General features: G+C 43.7%; 1 protein-coding gene across 2 annotated transcripts; it reads left to right on the forward strand.

Moving 5' to 3' along the window:
• Positions 1-14840: 14840 nt before the first annotated feature.
• Positions 14841-18476, forward strand: foxi2 (forkhead box I2). Of its 2 annotated transcripts, none has more exons than XM_028983122.1 (2): positions 14841-15940; positions 16643-18476. In XM_028983122.1, the coding sequence occupies exons 1-2, from the start codon at positions 15022-15024 to the stop codon at positions 17113-17115; spliced, it is 1392 nt and encodes a 463-aa protein (XP_028838955.1). In that variant the 5' UTR covers positions 14841-15021; the 3' UTR covers positions 17116-18476. The 2 variants fall into 2 exon arrangements, with proteins under 2 accessions (XP_028838955.1, XP_028838963.1); XM_028983130.1 differs by having other exon boundaries at positions 14841-15613.
• The last annotated feature ends 1493 nt before the right edge of the window (positions 18477-19969 follow it).

Genomic DNA, 19969 nt, shown 5'->3' on the forward strand with positions numbered 1-19969 from the left:
CTGTGTGTTTAAGTGTGTGAGTAAAAAGGAATGTGGGTTTATATCAATAGTGCGAGTGGGTACCTGTGAATGGTCTGATTGATGTAGTCTGAGAGTGTGTGCGCCTGCTTACTGTCACAGGCGGCCAGAGAGCCTGTAAAAGACAAAGATGTAAATTCTCTCGTCACACACATGTGCACACACACACACACACACACACAATTTAGTTTATATGAGAGACTAAACCCCTATAATTCCAGCCACTGAAAGAGAGGGTTTTGGGGTTTCCGTGGCAGCAAGGTGATAGTGACGCCTCAGATTTTAACAAGTCTGACGGATCAGTCTGTTTTGACACACTCACACAAACCACACACCTGCTGGCTGCTGTTTCTGAGCTGTGCCAGCTGAGCAGTGGTCAGCGCTCCATCAAATTCATGTGTATTTCTCCTCACCATGGAAATGTCAGAACTTCCCGCTCTCTCATAGGTCAAAGGTTTATTCTGCATTGCATCTCTTTCTCTGTGATGTCTGAGCACTGTATTTCATGAACACTGAGCACTGTATTTCATTTTGTGTTGCGCAATACAAAATTATTAAGGTGCAAAGTGTAAGTGTAAAACCAAACGTATGTGTGCATTTGAATGTGGGTTATGAAGTTGCTGAATGTAAGTATCCTATCTCAGTCTGACCTTGGTCTTACCTCACACACTAGTGGGAAACTCTAACTCCCTCTCCTTATTTCTGCAAACACAGACACACAAAGAGGTCTACTGTAATTTTATTTCCAAAGACACAAGAAGCTAATTTATGGAACCCTGGAAACAGTACAGTAAAAAAACACCAAAATGTCCAGCCATCTTCTGCGTCTCCTGAGTGGTCAGCTGTTTCTGTCTTATTGTAGTCAAAATGTATTAAAAACCTGAAATATAACAGTGCTATTATAATGGTTATGTCTTGTTTAATGTATTGATTTTTATTTATTAAAATAATTATTTATTTACCTTTGGTTGTTTAAGCTGTGTTTCAGGTTAGGGTACACAAAGTTAGAAATGTGCAAGACATCCACCCAATGAACATATGCACACACGTACACACTGTGCTATATGGAGCCAGTAAAGTAAAAACAATATATTAATCCCAGTGTGTGTGTCTGTGTTTGTGTGTGTGTGTGAGGGAATGTGTGTCCGACCTCTTGATCTGTGTCTAATAAATCACATTGTGTTCATCGATTTATTTTCTTGTGTTTCTCCACTGCATGCATAGTTCACTACAGGAGCACCACGGATGCTGTCAGATCTGCTTGTCTTGTAAAGAAAAGACACCCACCATCGTCCGTTCACCACTTAGGCTGTTACCATAGTAACCCGCCCCAAAAGTAATTGGATTGATATTTGGCACAGGGTGTACAGTGTGTGCATGCGTATGTTTGTGTGTGTGTGAATGCGAACCCCAGTGCCAGTCATATGACAGGCACTTCTTTTCTGACACTGAGTAAATAACAGTTCTTCCTCTCCCCAGCTCTCCATCGCTGCTACTTTTTCTCTCTGCCTTTGCATCTGCATGCCAGGATCACGCCCTCCCACAATTATTTTGCAATTTGGCATGATCAGGCACATGCAAGATTTTGCCAAGGCAGTTGCAAATGCATTCAATTTCTCTCACTCTGGGGTGATGTGGTTTTGAAAGGTCGTCAGCAGGGGAGCAGACGTCTACGGGTTATGGCTGAAAGGCGTTTTTGTTCTCACTGTAAACATCAACTCTTCAGGACCCCTTGAGAAAAATTCACTTACACTGACTGCTTGTCGTCGTGATGTATGCGTCTGGTCAGAATTTTGTCTTTAGGAATTACATTTTGTATTTAGGAATTAAAATTTTAAAGCAGAGATATTTTCAGTGGCATTTTAATGCAACCTGGGCTCGTACTTTGTGGAGCTGCCGCAAATGTTTAGACCTGTTATTATAGCCCGTGACCCTGCTGTGATAATTCATTGCCCTGGTCATTCCACATCACACCACATCAAACCCATTTCTCATTCTGGTTCTACAGTTTGTCCTGAGTGATATTTTTAAGGGGTTTAATTTCCTTTTAGCCTGAATAAAGGCTACTTTTTGCCTGCACATTTTCTGGCTTTGAACATATTATAATACTTTCTGTAAGGCACTGGTTACATGGTTGCAGGAATGTTCACCCACTGTTGTCTTTGATAATTGGCAAAGTGCATTTTGGGGGGAAAAGCAAGCCCACCCTCTATGTTCATAGTTGATCAATAAACCCAGCATTACCAATTTTCATTATATTTTATTCCAAACATGCCATTGGAATGACCCGGTAAAGAGAACAGTGGCAACACCTTCTACTCCAGAGTGAGTGGATTCCATCTACACCCCTAAAGGTTGTATTGTAATACGCTTTGTGTACGATTCAGTAAATATTTATTCTGCTAGAGTCTGCTAACTGTCAATTCAGGATTCGTACCCCAAGCCACACAACACAATCCCAGCTAATCAGCAAGAAGAAGAGTTTATGCAAAGAAGACAAGATGGAGAAGGAGAATAGGGGTAAGATGGTAGGAAGGGCAAAAGAGATGCAAAGAGATTTCTTCTTTTTTTTTTTTTAAAGCTTTTTGTCCTAATTGAGTAATATCAATTCATAATTGCAAATTTCCCACTTGTGGGACTAATAAAGGTTTATCTTATCTTAATGAAATTTCAAATGAATTTTAAACCTGACACAACACAACAAGATAACTGCATCTGCAGTGAGATGCCGACTGTCTGCTAACCACTGAACTCATATGCTTTTTACCTTGTTGTTCTCTGGAGTCCGCAATTTACTCACAACCACAATTTACACACAGCCTGATCATTCCTCAGGCATTACTATCGGACAAAAACACACAACTTTTTCACCAGGTTCTCAGTCGGTGTTGGAACCCAACTGAGCCTTTTGAAGAAACATGTGTACCAACTCTAAAACTGGCCCAGGGTGATGACCTGTGAACACCAATTTCAACTTTTTGAGGTGAAACAAGATTGCAGCAGGAACTGAATATGACTGGCGGATAATTGTGTGCTGCAGAAGGAACCTCACCATACAGGAAGGCTGGTTTCTTCTACATATATTAAACCGGGAGACGCTTTTACCCACAGAGCAAAAGCTTCAAAGGAGAAATGTAAGAAGTGTAAGAACCCAGGAACATGCTGACTTTACTCCAACCGAGGGATGTAAAAAAAAGTTTAGGCTTCTTTTCCTCATTCAACTCCGCTCATTCAGCAGATCACCATATTGTAAAGCCACTAGTGAACTAATTAAGTGTGTTTTAGTGTGCTCAGAAACTCTACAGTTCTGCCAAAAGATATGTAAGACTGGAAAAATGTACATAACCTCCTTCAACTGAATGTCATGGCTAAAGTCGTGTTCATCTTAAGAAAGTCAATTGGGCTGCTACAAAAATGATTTATGGTTAAATCGACATCAATCAGTTGAAGCCGTGAGTGAACTCTATGCGGATTCAGTGGCACTTATCAATGGGTGGCAGGTCCTTTAAAATAGGTTTATGGCATGATCTTCCTATTTATTAACTATCAAAAGGAGTCCAAGGAAGGACGACCAGTTATAGGATGCAAAGGCACATTGATACACTAGGGGAACAAAGGTTAGCCTCCTGCTGTCATAGCTCTGCCCTGGCACTCCGCTGCCACTAGTGGTCGCCACCTGCACATAAGACGATTGCAACACACAACACATGCACATAAACAGAGACATTGACACGGAAAACCATTATTGTTGCTACACACAAGATGCTCACTTGGACAGCCATAGACAGAACAAATTGATACCATAATGCTACTATAGTTTGCAGGTTTTAGTGAGGTAGTCTACGTCCATGATCACATAGATTCATAACCCTAACCGAAGTTGGCAAGACAAGAAGTTGTCTCTCAACCCCCTCTCAATGTCACGGGTCATCGAATGTGTTGACTCTTGACAGGAACTTAAACTACAATTACGTTTTTCCAGTTATTGTGAAAAAGGTTTTTTGTGTCCTCTCATTACCCAAATATGGACTGAAGACAGATTGAGACCAAGCACACAATCTACACCATGTTCCCTCATCACTGCTTTATGGCAGGAGCTCAGCTTCACAGTTTTCGCGACCAAGATTTTCACGAATCAAGACCTTCATTCATATTGCAAACTGCAATAAACCAAATAGTCTCTGTTTATTTAATAAAACACATAATAAAACAACTTTGTTACTTGGATGTGGAGGACATTGTTGCAGACCATGTCCACCATAACAGGGTGACAGCATTCAATGATTATCATCTTTTTCAGGCAGTATATTTGTAAAAGTGAAAATGCGAACAGTGCAGCAAATTCACGCATTGCCCTGTTCATGATTGCTGGGATGTGTGAGTGTAGTTAAAGCACTGCATCTTTTCATCTGACCCCAAAATCACTCCTCCATGTGTTTCGTGTTTTCTTCTGCATCTTCATGAACTTATGATGCTTGAGCAACCAAATCCCAAACAAATAAAGGTACCCGAACTGTGGCCAAACCATCCCCAGTCTTAAATGCATTCGCAATATCGCAACTCCTGGTTGAAAAAGGGGGCTCTTGAGAACCAAGGAGGGAGGGTGGGCGAAGGATATTAGCACTTCAAAGATCCATATCTAACAGAGTCTCTCAAATTCTCCTGCCTTGACAGGGGACTATCAGAGAGTAAGAGAGCAAGACGAGAATGGTAAAAAGTAATAGAGGTGGGAGGAGGAACAGAAAGTGAGAGGGAGGAATCGGAGTGAAGCAAAGTTCAGCCGTGTCAGAGAGGAACACAAAGTGAGTTCACCTGCTTACTGGAAGCAGGAGAAGCAGGTCACCTGTTCCACAGAGAGGAACGTGAAAAGAAATAGACAAAAAACAGCAGGAGCTGAAGAACTCAATGTTCATGTCACTAAAGTCACTAAAGTTTTAGACGCTGCAGTTAAACAGAACCAAATGTGTTGTTATGTTATTTTTGTCTTATAAATTAATAGAACCTAAATAGAGACATGACCACAAGTGCAAGGATGGCTATTTATGAAACCAGCTGAAAGTAAAAGTGTTGGGACAGAAGCGTCTAATGGGAGGCTTGACAATCACGACTCTCAAACTGCACAAGTTGAAATTGAGAATAGAAAATACACCTAAAATTGGGCAAAACTACTATACATTCGTAAATAGTTTTTTTTTCTTTTCTTTTTTTGCATTTACACATAAAAGATACATTTACATTTACAGCATTACAGCATTTCAGACGCCCTTATCCAGAGTGACTTACAATCAGTAGTTACAGGGACAGTCCCCCCCCCCCCCCCCCCCCCCCCCCGGAGCAATTTAGGGTTAAGTGTCTTGCTCAGGGACACAATGGTATTAAGCGGGATTTGAACCTGGGTCTTCTGGCTCGTAGGCGGGTGTGTTACCCACTAGGCTACTACCACCCTTTTCACATAAAACATGATGTTGTATGTGTAGAAGAAGGACTAAAGACAAAAATACATTTTTGTAAAACAACATCACTGAATGGAAACCCCAGTCATTTTGCCAGTTGAGCTTTATTGACATATCAAAAGTATTGTTTCAGTTTTATGAAACGCAGTAACTGAAATTCTCCAGAATCTAAGCACCTACCCTGGTCGTTAATAGGGTTCCAAAATCAGCGGTAATAAGGGTGAAAACAGCTGGCCTGGCAACAACCTTCTGTTGCCTTCTCTTATTGTACTACATCACCGTAGTACAAATCCCAGCAACACAGGGCCTCCAGCAATTAAGTGCTTAAGTGTTTAATCAGACAAATAATAATTGCGCAGAATCGGAATGTTTTTGACCAGAGGGGAGCCTGACACAGGAAAGGGAAACAGAGAATGGCTGGCAAAGCGAGATAAAGTGAGAGGAAATCGGGCAGAAAGAAACCAGAGAAATACATCTAGGAGGATGAGGGGAGCGGAAGGAGGCAGGACTAGATTTCGGAAGATGCAGATGGGATGAAAAACAGACGTAGAGAGCAGTAGGGAGGCGGACGAGGGGTCGAGAGGAGGTGAGCTGGAGGGTGAGGGCTTTACTGTGGCTTTGCAGGGTCTCTGAGGCCCAGCACAGGAGCCAGACTTCTGCAGTAGCAGAGGCAGGAGGTCAGACATTTTGTGTGATTAAAGCAGACACACACACACACACACACAGATACACACATGTACACACAAATTTACATTTACTTGGGGTTAAGTGTCTTGCTCATGGACAAAAACTGTCACAGGGTGGTAGTAACCTAGTGGGTAACACACTCATCTATGAACCAGAAGACCCAGGTTCAAATCCCACTTACTACCACTGGGTCCCTGAGCAAGACACTTAACCCTAAGTTGGGGGGGGGTGTCATTCTGGATAAGGGCGTCTGATAAATGCTGTAAATGTTAATGTTGTCACATTAACACATACAAACATCTCTACATAACCTCCAGTGCAAGGAACATATTTAGTATTTGTTGTATCCGGATAAAGTGAAGTGTGTTTGATGAAGAGTTGCCTCTTTCTACCTTCATGGCTGCTTTGTTCACTATTTTCATTAAAAGCCGCTTCATGAGATGCTCATTAACACGAGTGAATGACAAGAAAGTGTTCAGTATAAACCTTCAGGACTGACAGAAACCGTCCCCGTTGTCTAACCTATGACCACGTGTGAAAACCACATGTGAGAAGCCACTTGTGAAATGCTGCCATCAAGGCAAAATGTAAAAATCACTTCACACAGGCCAGTCTGTCAAACACACACACACAATGTACATACACACTCACTTTTAAACACATATACACAAACACAAAACCAATACATCTCTCTCTCTCTCTCTCTCTCTCTCTCTCTCTCTCACACACACATACACACACACAAACTCACTCACTAATTATCCTCCTCTCTTTATCTCACACACAGCTTCCCATGCCAGAGTATGAATGTCAGAAGTGAAAATATTAACAGACTGAGATTTTAAGTGGTGTGTGTTTGTGTGTGCATGGTCCAGGGTCACTGTTGAGCAGACAGGAGGTGTGTGTAGTAAGAGAGACAGTTCACTCCTTTGTCCTTGAAGGTCTGGCAGAAGAGCACAAAAGCACATATGTCTGCACACACACACACACACACACACACACACACACACACACAGCAGAGGGAGAACTGAATTAATTTATCAGTAGATTTGTCAAAGATGAATACATTATACGTATTCATACCTTTGAAAGAATTTTATGAGCATGTTTGTGTTACAGGTCCTCACTTGAAAGAATGTATCTTTAATGAAATTAATAAGAAATTGTGTGAACTGGGTCACATGGTTAGATTTAGGGGTTGGGTTTGGTTAATGTTTTTTTTACATTTATGTGTAATATAGTTATGATAGGCAGGATTTGATAGTGTTGTGTACAGAGAACCTCTGTGATGAACAGATTCTACGCTGGTGGAGAACCGCACGGGACTGGATCATTATCCTTACGCTCAATGCATTATGAGAAAGGTTTTAAAGTATAACTTAACCCTGAAGCAACCACATAGCTTATGCACAGCTGGAGAAGATGCATGATTTAGCATTTCATTGGGAAATAAAAAAAAGTTCTGGGTGGATGAAACGCAGGAGCAGGAAGTTTTAAAATAAAATGAGCACAGACTGGAGCGCCATTTTTATTTTTAGTTTACTGCCATTCAGCAAGATGCTAAGGGACCAACACCCTCCCAGCACTTTATTTGAGCTGTGTGTGTGTGTGTGTGTGTGTGTGTGTGTGTGTGTGTGTGTGTGTGTGTATATATATATATCAATCTGAGCTATACATGCTGAGCCAAAAGGTGTGGTGCCAATTTGTAACCATGGCTACCACGGATTTAAAGGCACCTTCACAGGGGTGCTTGAGCCTGACATCAGCTTTGCACTGACATCAGCAACTGTGCTGCGGTACATATAAAATGGGGTTGGACTGTAAAAGTATACATATTCAGAACACAAAAATCTGTTTCCGGTAGTATTTTACAAGGCTGTGATTAGAATACAATTACATTTTAAAATGATTGTAGATTATTTTGTATCTAATACAATATGAAATAATTATCTGCTTGGTGTGCTCAACTGTATCCTATAAACTGGGAAGTCCCATATTTTGGGACTTAAATTACATATTATCATCATTTTTACCTAATCCTGACAATAAAAAATCCTTTGGTCTCAGTGTAGTTTGTTACACTGTTATTGGTTTGTGATGATTGTAGAGGATTTATCTGTTAAGAGAGCAACGTGGATTTAAATAGTGGAGTTTTAGACAGAAACAGCAAGTGTGTGTGTATGTGTGAAAAAGAGAGATTGCTTAATATATGACCATAGTCTACAATGCCAGCACTGTTTTCATGGCACACACACACACACACACACACCCCTCCACAAACCTGACACTGTTAAATTTTACTCCTACCTTTCAACAAAGACTATGAGAAAAGAGGGGAAATGAGAAAGAAAGCGGAGAGAAATGGTGTTTTTGAACAAAGCACCGATTCAGCACTGACACTGCACCTGCCTAGTCTGGGAAACAACCAAACACACACACACTCATACACACACACACACACACAATTTACAGTATGTGGCATACACACATCTGTTCACACATATAAACACAAAATCTAAAATTTGAGGATAAAACAGTAGATAGCACATCTGTTCAAATGGATATGTCAGCTCACACACACACACACACACACTAACACACAAACTAACGCACAAGTAATGTTGATTGTCAGTGGCGCTGGTTAAATCATCAGTTAACAGCCATTACAGCTCTATTCCCCCAGTACTGAGTGCTTTGTAGTGTGTGTGTGTGTGTGTGTGTGTGTGTGTGTGTACCCCCCACACCGACACACACTCACTCACTCACACAGGGCAAATGAGAGATTAGTCACAATAGAGCATGTTAATGATGTGTCTCCTGCCAGCAAAACAAAAGCTGAAAAGAAAAAAAATGCATTTAGCCGGCAGAGAAAGGAAGGGGGGCGCAGATGGGTTCCGTGCTTGATGGTATGTTCTGAATACTAAGCAAATCGGATGAAATGAAACTTAGTCTCCCATGATGCACTCTTTCCCACCTCTGTATCATTCGTATATCTTTCAGTGCCTTATCCTAATTCGGATTTTCATTTAAAGGAGGCTGGGGGACGTTTAAATCGAGACTCAGCCCCCTCTGCTGGCCTGGAGGAGCAGTGACACCTAGTGGTTCCTGCACCAGAGTTCATTTCTTCACCCAAGGGAGTGGCCCCTGTCTAGTTGTCATGGCGAGATTCTGAACTGTAACAGTAGCACCTTTTCAATATAACGTACCTGCGATTATTTACTTAATTAGTTAATACCATTAATGAACCACACCCTTGAAATAAGAGCTGCATAACGTGGTGTCTCTTTGTTCTGAGGACATACTTATTAAAATGTCATCTCTCTGCTCCTTCATCGTACACAGAAAGGGAGAGAGGGGGAGAGAGAGCAGCGAGTACAGTAGCCTTGATCTCGCGTCGCCTCACCATTGCTGTGATGCGCGGGTGTCAAAGGAGTCAGGCGGGCCGCGCGCAGCCTGCTAATGACGTGGGGCGCGTGCACGCCGCTGAATAATGCATCGCGTTTTTCTGTCGCGCTTTTGTGCAGGATGCTGGATGCGCTGCCTGCCCGCAGTGCCTTGATCTGAGCTGTCCGGAGTCAACATACAGTGCAGGCCAAAAGTGTGTCCACACCTTCTCATTCAATGTGTTTTCTTTATTCTCATGACCATTTACATTGGTAGATTCTCACTGAAGGCATGAAAAGTTACTTACTTAACAAAAAAGGTGAAATAACTGAAATTAGGTTTTATATTCTAGTTTCTTCAAAATAGCCGCCCTTTGCTCTGATTACTGCTTTGCACACTCTTGGTATTCTCTCGATGAGCTTCAAGAGGTCGTCACCTGAAATGGTTTTCCAACAGTCTTGAAGGAGTTCCCAGAGGTGTTTAGCACTTGTTGGCCACTTTGCCTTCACTCTGCGGTCCAGCTCACCCCAAACCATCTGGATTGGGTTCAGGTCCGGTGACTGTGGAGGCCAGGTCTCCACTTTTTGTTAAGTACATAACTCCACATGTGTTCATTCATAGTTTTGATGCCTTCAGTGAGAATCTACCAATGTAAATGGTCACATTGATGTGATGTGTGTCCAAACATTTGAGCTGTATATTCCCCATTCAATTCACCCAGGCAAAACTGGGACAACGACTACTTAACTTATTGGAATAATGTGATTGTAGTGAATACGTAGCTGTAATCTGGGATCACAGTCAGTTTGTGTCAGGGGTCTTTTGTGCGGGCCCAGCGGAAGTTTTCGCGACCCGGGCCGGTTCAGGGATAAATCGCAGCAGCAGTGCTTGGTGGAGAGTTCAGAGCAACTCCAGCCCCGCTATTACTGAATTACCATCAGACTGCTAGACTCCGCGGGTTGAGGCGGCCCGAACCCGCGCCCGCAGCATCCTGGAGCCCCTCCGCGCAGCGGAACCGCAGCACCAAACTGCGCTCTGCTGAACTGGCTCAGTGTGTGTCTGCGTGTGTGTGTGTGTGTTGGGCAGCAGTGGAAATTTTGAATGTCTATGTGGAGGTACTACTGGGAGGGGTCACGGTTACGTCATTTCAGAGTTTGAAATGAAGACGTTGACGCTGTTAGCAGCGCGACACTGGCGCCATCTGGTGGCTGATAAATTAATCAATACATTTAAAGTGGGTACATATAATGGGGCAAAAAAGTATTTAGTCAGTCACCAATTCTGCAAGTTCTCCCACTTAAAAAGATGAGAGAGGCCTGTAGGTATACCTCAACTATGAGAGACAAAATGAGAAAAAAATCCAGAAAATCACATCCTCTGATTTTTAAAGAATTTATTTGCAAATTATGGTGGAAAGCAGGATTTTGGCAAACAAGCAGGATTTCTGACTGTCACAGACCTATAACTTCTTCTGTAAAAGGCTCCTCTGTCCTGCACTCATTACCTGTATTAATGGCACCAGTTTGAACTCATTATTGGTATAAAAGACACCCGTCCACAACCTCAAACAGTCACACTCCAGTCAAACTCCTCTATGGCCAAGAACAAAAGCTGTGTAAGGACACCAGAAACAAAACTACAGACCTGCACAAGGCTGGGAAGACTGAATCTGCAATAGGCAGCTTGGTGTGAAGAAATCAACTGTGGGAGCAATTATTAGAAAATGGAAGCCATACAAGACCACTGTTAATCTCCCTCGATCTGGGGTTCCACGCAAGATCTCACCCCGTGGGGTCAAAATTATTACAAGAACAGTGATAAAAAATCCCACAACCACACGGGGGGACCTAGTGAATGACCTGCAGAGAGCTGGGACCAAAGTAACAAAGGCTACCATCAGTAACACACTACGTCACCAGGGACTCAAATCCTGCAGTGCCAGACGTGTTCCCCTGCTTAAGCCAGTACATGTCCGGACCCGTCTGAAGTTTGCTAGAGAGCATCTGGATGATCCAGAAGAGGATTGGGAGAATGTCATATGGTCCGATGAAACTAAAATAGAACTTTTTGGTAAAACCTCTACTTGTCGTGTTTGGAGGAGAAAGAATGTTGAGTTGCATCCAAAGAACACCCTACTGTGAAGTATGGTGGTGGAAACATCATGCTTTGGGGGTGTTTTTCTGAAAAGGGACCCGGACGACTGATCCGTGTAAAGGAAAGAATGAATGGGGCCATGTATCATGAGATTTTGAGTGAAAACCTCCTTCCATCAGCAAGGGCATTGAAGATGAAACGTGGCTGGGTCTTTCAGCATGACAATGATCCGCCCTGGCAACGAAGGAGTGGCTTCGTAAGAAGCATTTCAAGGTTCTGGAGTGGCCTAGCCAGTCTCCAGATCTCAACCCCATAGAAAATCTTTGGAGGGAGTTGAAAGTCCGTGTTACCACGCGACAGCCCCAAAACATCACTGCTCTAGAGGAGATCTACATCTACAAATACCAGCAACAGTGTGAGAAAACCTTGTGAAGACTTACAGAAAACGTTTGACCTCCATCATTGCCAACAAAGGGTAGATAACAAAGTATTGGGATGAACTTTTCTTAGTGACCAAATACTAATTTTCCACCATAATTTGCAAATAAATTATTTTAAATATCAGAGGATGTGGTTTGTTGGATCTTAGTTGAGGTATACCTATGCTGCTCATAGTTGAGGTATACCTATGCTGCTCATAGTTGAGGTATACCTATGATGAAAATTACAGTCCTCTCTCATCTTTTTAAGCGGGAGAACTTGCAGAATTTGTGACTGACTAAAAACTTTTTTGCCCCACTATAAATCAGACCCCATTACATGTTTCACTCTTTGTTATATTGCAGCCATTTGATAAAATCTTAGTTAAATTTAAGTTCACTTTCAAATTTTCCTCCTTAATGTACACACAACACCCCATATTGACAGAAAAACACAGAATTTGTGACATTTTTGCAGATTTATTTACAAAGAAAAACTGAAATATCACATGGTCTCAATGATTCAGACCCTCAGCTCAGTATTTAGTAGAAGTGCCCTTTTAATCTAATACAGCCATGAGTCTTTTGGGAAAGATCCAACAAGTTTGGGGATCCTCTTCAGTTCTGGCAGGTTGGATGGTAAATGTTGGTGGACGGCCATTTTTAGGTCTCTCCAGAGATGCCCAATTGGGTCATTCAATAAGTCATGGAGTCGTTGTGAAGACAATCCTTCATTATTTTATATGTGTACTTAGGGTCATTGTCTTGTTGGAAGGTAAACCTTCGGCCTGGTCTGAGGTCCTGAGCCCTCGGGAGATGGTTTTTGTCCAGGATATCCCTGTACTTGGCTGCAATTATCTTTCCCTCAATTGCAACCGGTCGTCATGTTCGTGCAGAACAGCCCCACAGCATGATGCTGCCACCACCATGCTTCACTGTTAGGACTGTATTGGACAGGTGATGAGCAGTGGCTGGTTTTCTCCACACATACCACTTAGAATTAAGGCCAAAATCTTCATTCTCACCATCTGTGGAACTGTGCTCTTATGAACCTTAAGTGCAGCACATTTTTGTGTAACCTTGGCCAGATCTGTGCCTTGCCACAATTCTGTCTCTTCAGGCAGTTCCTTTTGCCTCATGATTCTCATTTTCTCTGACATGCATTGTGAGCTGTAAGGTCTTATATAGACAGGGGTGTGGCTTTCCAAATCAAGTCCAATCAGTATAATCAAACACAGATGGACTCAAATGAAGGTGTAGAACCATCCCAAGGATGATCAGGAGAAACAAATAGCACCTGAGTTAAATATATGAGTTTCACAGCAAAGGGTCTGCACACTTAGGACCACGTGATATTTCAGATTTTCCTTGTTAATAAATCTGCAAAAATGTCAATTCTGGGTGCTGCGTGTACATAAATGTGGAAAATATTTACTTAAATGGTTTTAGCATATGGCTGCAATATAAAAAAGAGCGAAAATTAATGGGGGGTCTGAATACTGTCCCTACCAACTGTATATTCGATTTTGTCTTGACAAGTGGACTTATTTCTGATGATATTTCTGATGAATAGTGTCGGCTTTTGTAACATCCCCTGTTCTGTAACCAAATAACATGGTATTTATTTCTGGAGATATCCTTCACTGTAAGAGAATTACTGTCTAAGGCCAATTTGACATTCGCAGACAATCTCTCTCTTTCTCTCTCTCTCTCTCTCTCTCTCTCTCTCTTCTCATCAGTCCTGTTACTCAAGCGGAGACAGGTGCTGTAATGCACCATACTGGACGCTAGATGGCGGTGTGATTGCATTTTAACGGCTGATGCTGACATTACGATTCTCAACAACGTGGCAGGTAATTCCGGCAGATATCGTTTGCTGGACATTAGTGTTCAGGTTGATTAAAAACTTTTATTGTTCTCCCCCATATTATTCTAATGATACGACAGGACAAACTCAATGCTGCCATTTGATGGCAACTGAAACTCTACTCTCTCAGTTGAACGGAGCAGTTTAGGTGAGAAAAATATCTTCACAGGGGCTCACCGGCTTTGTGAAACATTACAGGAAGATGGTGTCAACATTCATATAAGGCTCCACCTTCTGCTTCTTTTGTGCCTGTCTGACACTAAAACACATTATCACGTATTATCAATATTGCCATATTACAAACGGACAGAACAAATGTGTTTTCTTTTTTTATCAGAAAACGACGTGTTAGTTTTTTTTTGGAGATCGTTTCTTTTGTACTTTGTGTCTAAATAGGGGTGGTAGTAGCCTAGTGGGTGACACACTCGCCTATGAACCAGAAGACCCAGGTTCAAATCCCACTTACTACCATTGTGTCCCTGAGCAAGACACTTAACCCTAAATTGCTCCAGATGGGGACTGTCCCTGGATAAGGGCGTCTGATAAATGCTGTAAATACAAAGACTGGTTATTTAATATTTAAAAAAATCATTTATTTACTTCTACTCCGTTCTGATGTATTCGTAGTTTCAAAAAATGTGTGCGTTATTATTACAATATTCTCTCGCATATGTTATGGCTCCTGAATTAGCGTTTCTGTACGCCACGCCACGCCACGCCCACCCACTCGACCCTTCTCACTTTGTGAATGGAGTTAATTTTAGCAGCTCCCTGGCTCCGGCCACGCCCCCCGGCCCGTGCGCGCCCGCCCATTGGCCCGCGGCCAAGCTCGCAAGGTGCGCGGCGCTGGCTCGGCGGCCGCCGGTAACGCGCAGGTATATATACTGAAGGTGGGAAGCGCTCCCGGCGCCGCGGCTCCCCGTTCCACGCGTCTCGTGTCGGCTCTGGAGGGCGGCGTGCGTCGCCAGGTGTGCTCCTTGTCCGGTGTGTGTGTGTGTGTGTGTGTGTGAGGAGGGAGTTGTAGTAAATACACGGGCGCGCGCCCGCGTCGGGTGGCTCTCCGGGAGGACACGGGGACCGTCGCTGAACGCCCCGAGACATGAACTCCATCGACGCGCAGCTCCACCACGCCACCCCGCGCGACGTCAGCCCGCTCCCCAAAAGCGCGCACGAGGCGCCGGAGATGTCCTCCGTGTACTGCGACAACTTCGGCGTGTACCACCACCAGCAGGGGCCCGCGGGCGCCGGGCGGCCCTCCGCCGGGTACGAGTACGCGGCCTCCTCCAACCCCTACCTGTGGCTCAACGGGCCCGGGGTCAACTCCCCGCCGGCCTACCTCCACCCCGGGAGCAACGCGCCGTCCTTCGCGGCGCCCTCGTACGGCGCGCAGCGCCAGTTCCTCCCCGGCGCCTCCCCCGGCTTCGGCGGCCCGGAGCTCGGCTGGCTCTCCATCGCGAGCCAGGAGGAGCTGCTCAAGCTCGTGCGGCCGCCCTACTCCTACTCGGCGCTCATCGCCATGGCGATCCAGGGCGCGCAGGAGAAGAAGCTGACCCTCAGCCAGATCTACCAGTACGTGGCCGACAACTTCCCCTTCTACAAGAAGAGCAAGGCGGGCTGGCAGAACTCCATCCGCCACAACCTGTCGCTCAACGACTGCTTCAAGAAGGTCCCGCGCGACGAGGACGACCCGGGTGAGAGAAAACGTCACGACACGACACGTCAAACTCAATGCCGACATTGTACGGTTACAATGGGAGGGAGCGGTTTACAGGAGAGAAAAGGATCCTCACAAGTCTGCAAAACGGAGTGTTTCACTAAAAAATACAACAACAAAAAAATAACACTTAGAAGTACAGTATACAGTTCATTTTTGCGGTTCGACGCATGCGTAATAGCGTCTCTCTCCAAACGTGACGTTTCATTACTACGTTTCATTACTGTGAACCGTTACAAACCGAGCACCACGCACAGAGTGAGACGGGCCACTTCTTATTTTAATGCACGCTGTTCAACTGGAGGTGAAACAACGAATGGACGGTTAACAAAATATTAACAAAAAAAGTTTCTTTATTTAGTTTGGTTGTCTCTGAACCAAAAAAAAAAAAACCGGGCAGGTATAATAATGTACATTCGGTGTTACAAACGAAATAAAGTGTGACAGTACAGACGGAACAAGTCCCTGTTTGTAAATGCAATTTAAAAATAATACTAGGGCGTGAATTAAAGCGCTGGTAAATGATCCCGGTTGACGTGGGATTTAACATTTCATGTTTCGTCATGAAACGTTTTGTTTGCTATTTTCACGTTTGCTATTTTAAACTGAAGGTAAAATAATGAATGAAGTGTAAGGTGTAAAAATGTTATGGGGGGACCCGAATTGTACCCGGATGCCCTTTGAACTGGTAAATCGAGGGGCACGAACCATGCAGGCGAAATTATGTCTAGAGCCAAAGTTATTATTAAAAAAATTATTAGAATAACACCAAACACACAACCGCATTTAGAAACGTTGTAAAAAAAATACCGATCGCTGCGTATTGCTGTCATCCGTGGGTTTATAGAAAATAAAGTTAGATCAAGCAGGCAGAATGTCACTGTCGTGAAAATGTAGCGATATTAAAATATATATTTGATCTCGCTGATAATAATAATAATAAAAAGAAGCGGCTGCAAGGCTGGCTCCTGTCCTTGACGTGTCTCGATCTCTCGCCCCGTCGCAGGGAAAGGCAACTACTGGACGCTGGACCCGAACTGCGAGAAGATGTTCGACAACGGGAACTTTCGCCGGAAGCGGAAACGGCGCTCGGACTCCGCCGCCGGGGCCGCCAAGGCAGAGCCGGCCGGCGGGACCAAGCCCCCCGACAGCCCGCAGCTCGGCGGCCCCGCGTCCCCGGAGCCGGAGACGCCGGCCGAGGCGCACAAGAGCGCGGGCCCGTGCTTCAGCAGCTTCTTCGGCAGCATGTCCGCCCTGTCCCCCGCCCCGGCCGCCAGGCAGCCCCCCCTGGGCCTGGCCGGCGAGCTGTCCAGCAGGAACATTTCCGCGCTGAGCCCGTACCAGGCGCCGGACGGCGAGCAGGGGAACCGGGGAGGCTACTACGGCGCGGGCGGCCAGAGCGCGCAGTTTAGCGGCCACTTCTACAACAGCTTCAGCGTGAACAGCCTGATCTACCCGCGGGAGGGCGCGGAGCTGTAGGACGAGCGCTGGGAATAAACGTCCCTTCACTGCACGGGAGGGTCTTCATCTGGCAACCCAGCCAACGAACCTTTTCATCTAACGTGTGTTATTACTCTTCTTACTGTTGCTCTTGTTGTCATGATGTGTTTTTACTCAATAACCGCAGGCTATTAAACTCACAAAAGTTTACGTTCTGAAGGCACCTTAGGTAGGGGAGTAGCACCAAAGTTACTGAATGCGGATAAAGTGTTAGGGGAGCCGTAACCATGGCTACTGTGCGGAGGTGGCCAGATGTTGGGTTAAACCCCCCCATCCCCACCGCGAGACTGAGGTCCGACATCCAGCGACGGTCGTTCGGGAGAGTTCGGGAACCGGCAGAATCATGGACTTCTGAAGGTTCTGAAACCTTCTCCATGGCAAGTCCATCAGAACCAATTATGCGTGGCACTGATTTCTCTGTCGGTGTTCTCACACAGACACACACACACGTCCGGAGAGAGCGTTTTTTACACTGCACAACACAACATTTTCAAACCATTTTCTAGTATTTGTATTTTGTATTATTCGATTTTGTACATTCTAATCAAGTACATCTTATATTTATATTAAATTATGGCTAGAAACATGTTAGAGATGTGTGATTTCCTCGCATTCATGCAACCAATTTACAACTCCGTTTTTTTAGCGCAGTGAAACACGGAAGGATAGAAAAAAATCTAAAAAATCAACAGTTTCTGAACAAATTTATTTCAGATGAATGAATTCATTTTTAAACCGTGCCCGAGCAGCTGAGGTCAAATATCCCCACGCCTATGGGCTTATATAAGTTAAAGAATTATAATAATTAAAAGAGGAAAAAGCACTATTAATGTGTAAAAATTCTATTAAACAAAATGCTGTGATATGAACATGCTGCGTATATCGTTCTTTAACATTGTTTCCACGACACAGAATCTATAGAGAGAGAAGAAGAGAAAGAAGGAAAACGATCAGTTCATGCTATGACCTTTAATTTAAGTCCAAGTGCCAGGTTATTATTATTATTATTATTACTGTTATTATTATTATTATTATACCGGGTATTACTATTAACATAAAGTTCGTGATGCCCTTTCTTTACTTCTGGTCTCCTTACATCGCGCTTCTTAGTGAGTATCAATTTCCTCAGGAATGTATTAGTTCAGAGGAAAATAGTCTCTGTTTATAAATGCCATGTAAAAATATGAATAAAATACGACTTAAAGCACTAATAAATCATCCAGGTTAAGGTGTGATTGAAAATATCTTGTCAGACAGACATAAATGTACAATTATTTTTTGATTAGGTTGAAGGGCCATGAATTTTCACACACAAACCTAAAAAAAAAAAAAACAGAGAGCCTTCAGGTGAGCATTTAAATAGCAGAAGAGAAAAGCAGAGAAAACCCCCTGGCCCATATTCAGAGAAGGAAACCCCCCACCCCGGAGGTTATATGAAATTACTAATTTCATAATAAATGCCCTGAAAAGGGAAGCGGGTCCTGTGGGTCCTGCGGTCCTCAGCGAGAGAGGCAGTTTTTGCCACAGAGGAACAATGGCACCATTGTCTCCCTCCATCCCCGTCATCAGAGGGGTAGAAAGGAGGACAGGGTAGCCCTTTCCCATTTTCTCAGTCTTTCTCATCCTGCCTGTCTTTGCCCAAAATCTCGTTGGATTGGCAATGGTTGCTTCAGGATAAAAAAGCTCCCACTCCCACCCTCCCACTCTCACACCGAGAGGATTGTAGTGCCACCCGCGTAGTGGGCTTCCCCGAGAAGGTGTGTGTATTCGGTCCGTGGGAGAGTGAATAATATCACATTGCCACGAGATGTGCACAATCTGTCCATATTTCACTCTCAATGAAGGCTCATGCAGGTAGTTGGATTGTAGGAGGGTTTAAAATGTTAATATAAAAATATTTGAACAGCAAAATAGAGGCTATTTTGAGGAATTTGAGGTTTTACTGACTTGTTCCACGGTTAACAACGATCACAGGCCAAGGCTGTGCTATAATAAACCAAAACACCCTCCAGTCCATCTGGGGGTGGTTTCCGGTCACCAAATCTCACACGGACAGCAATGTTTGACCCAACGTAGCGGATGCTGTAGTTAACCCATCACCCTTGGCGAGCAGTGGGCAGCCATGAAAGGCGCCTGGGGAGCAGTGTGTGGGGACGGTGCTTTGCTGATATAGTTCAGTATAGTTCTTACAGTTCTAAGAGGGCAGAGGTTGTTATCAGAGAAACGAGCTGGCTGGCACCGACAATTTATTTATTTCTTTATTCCCGCTGCATTAATCAAATAATTTTTTTTTTCTTTTGCTGTCGCAGAAACAATAATGATTACATGAAAAATTTTCTTTTTGTTTGCATGTTTGTCACAAATAAATGTCTCAGATCATTAAACTAACTTAACTTTGTGGCCACATTATAGCATTTTTTTCACCTTCAGATCATGTTTAGTTTGCATAAGTTTGGCTATTTTTATTGATTTATTCTTTAATAATTGCAATTTCTAAATCTATATTTAAGTATCATAAACGCTGCGTCTCAAGACGTTGAGGAAACTGAGTAGCTAGAAAGTAACTAGACAGTTACTGCTTTGCTGACCCCGATACGTTTCTTTACTGATGCACCTGTTTTCACATGCAAGCATTCCCAAATAAGGAATCTGATGGAGAGCCAAACTCTCAACCACAGTTCTTAGAGAAGGGAAAGGGAAAAAAAAATTAAAGTTTTCGTGGCTCCTCTGTAACCATGCCGACATATGCTGCCACCTCGCATGGAAGGATGGGATTTTTAGATGTTGTTATTTAAAGGTACTGTGACACCACACATTCCTGTCACCTTCCTGG

This window comes from Denticeps clupeoides, chromosome 1, assembly GCF_900700375.1.
Source record: "Denticeps clupeoides chromosome 1, fDenClu1.1, whole genome shotgun sequence".
In the NCBI taxonomy this organism is placed as follows: domain Eukaryota; kingdom Metazoa; phylum Chordata; class Actinopteri; order Clupeiformes; family Denticipitidae; genus Denticeps; species Denticeps clupeoides.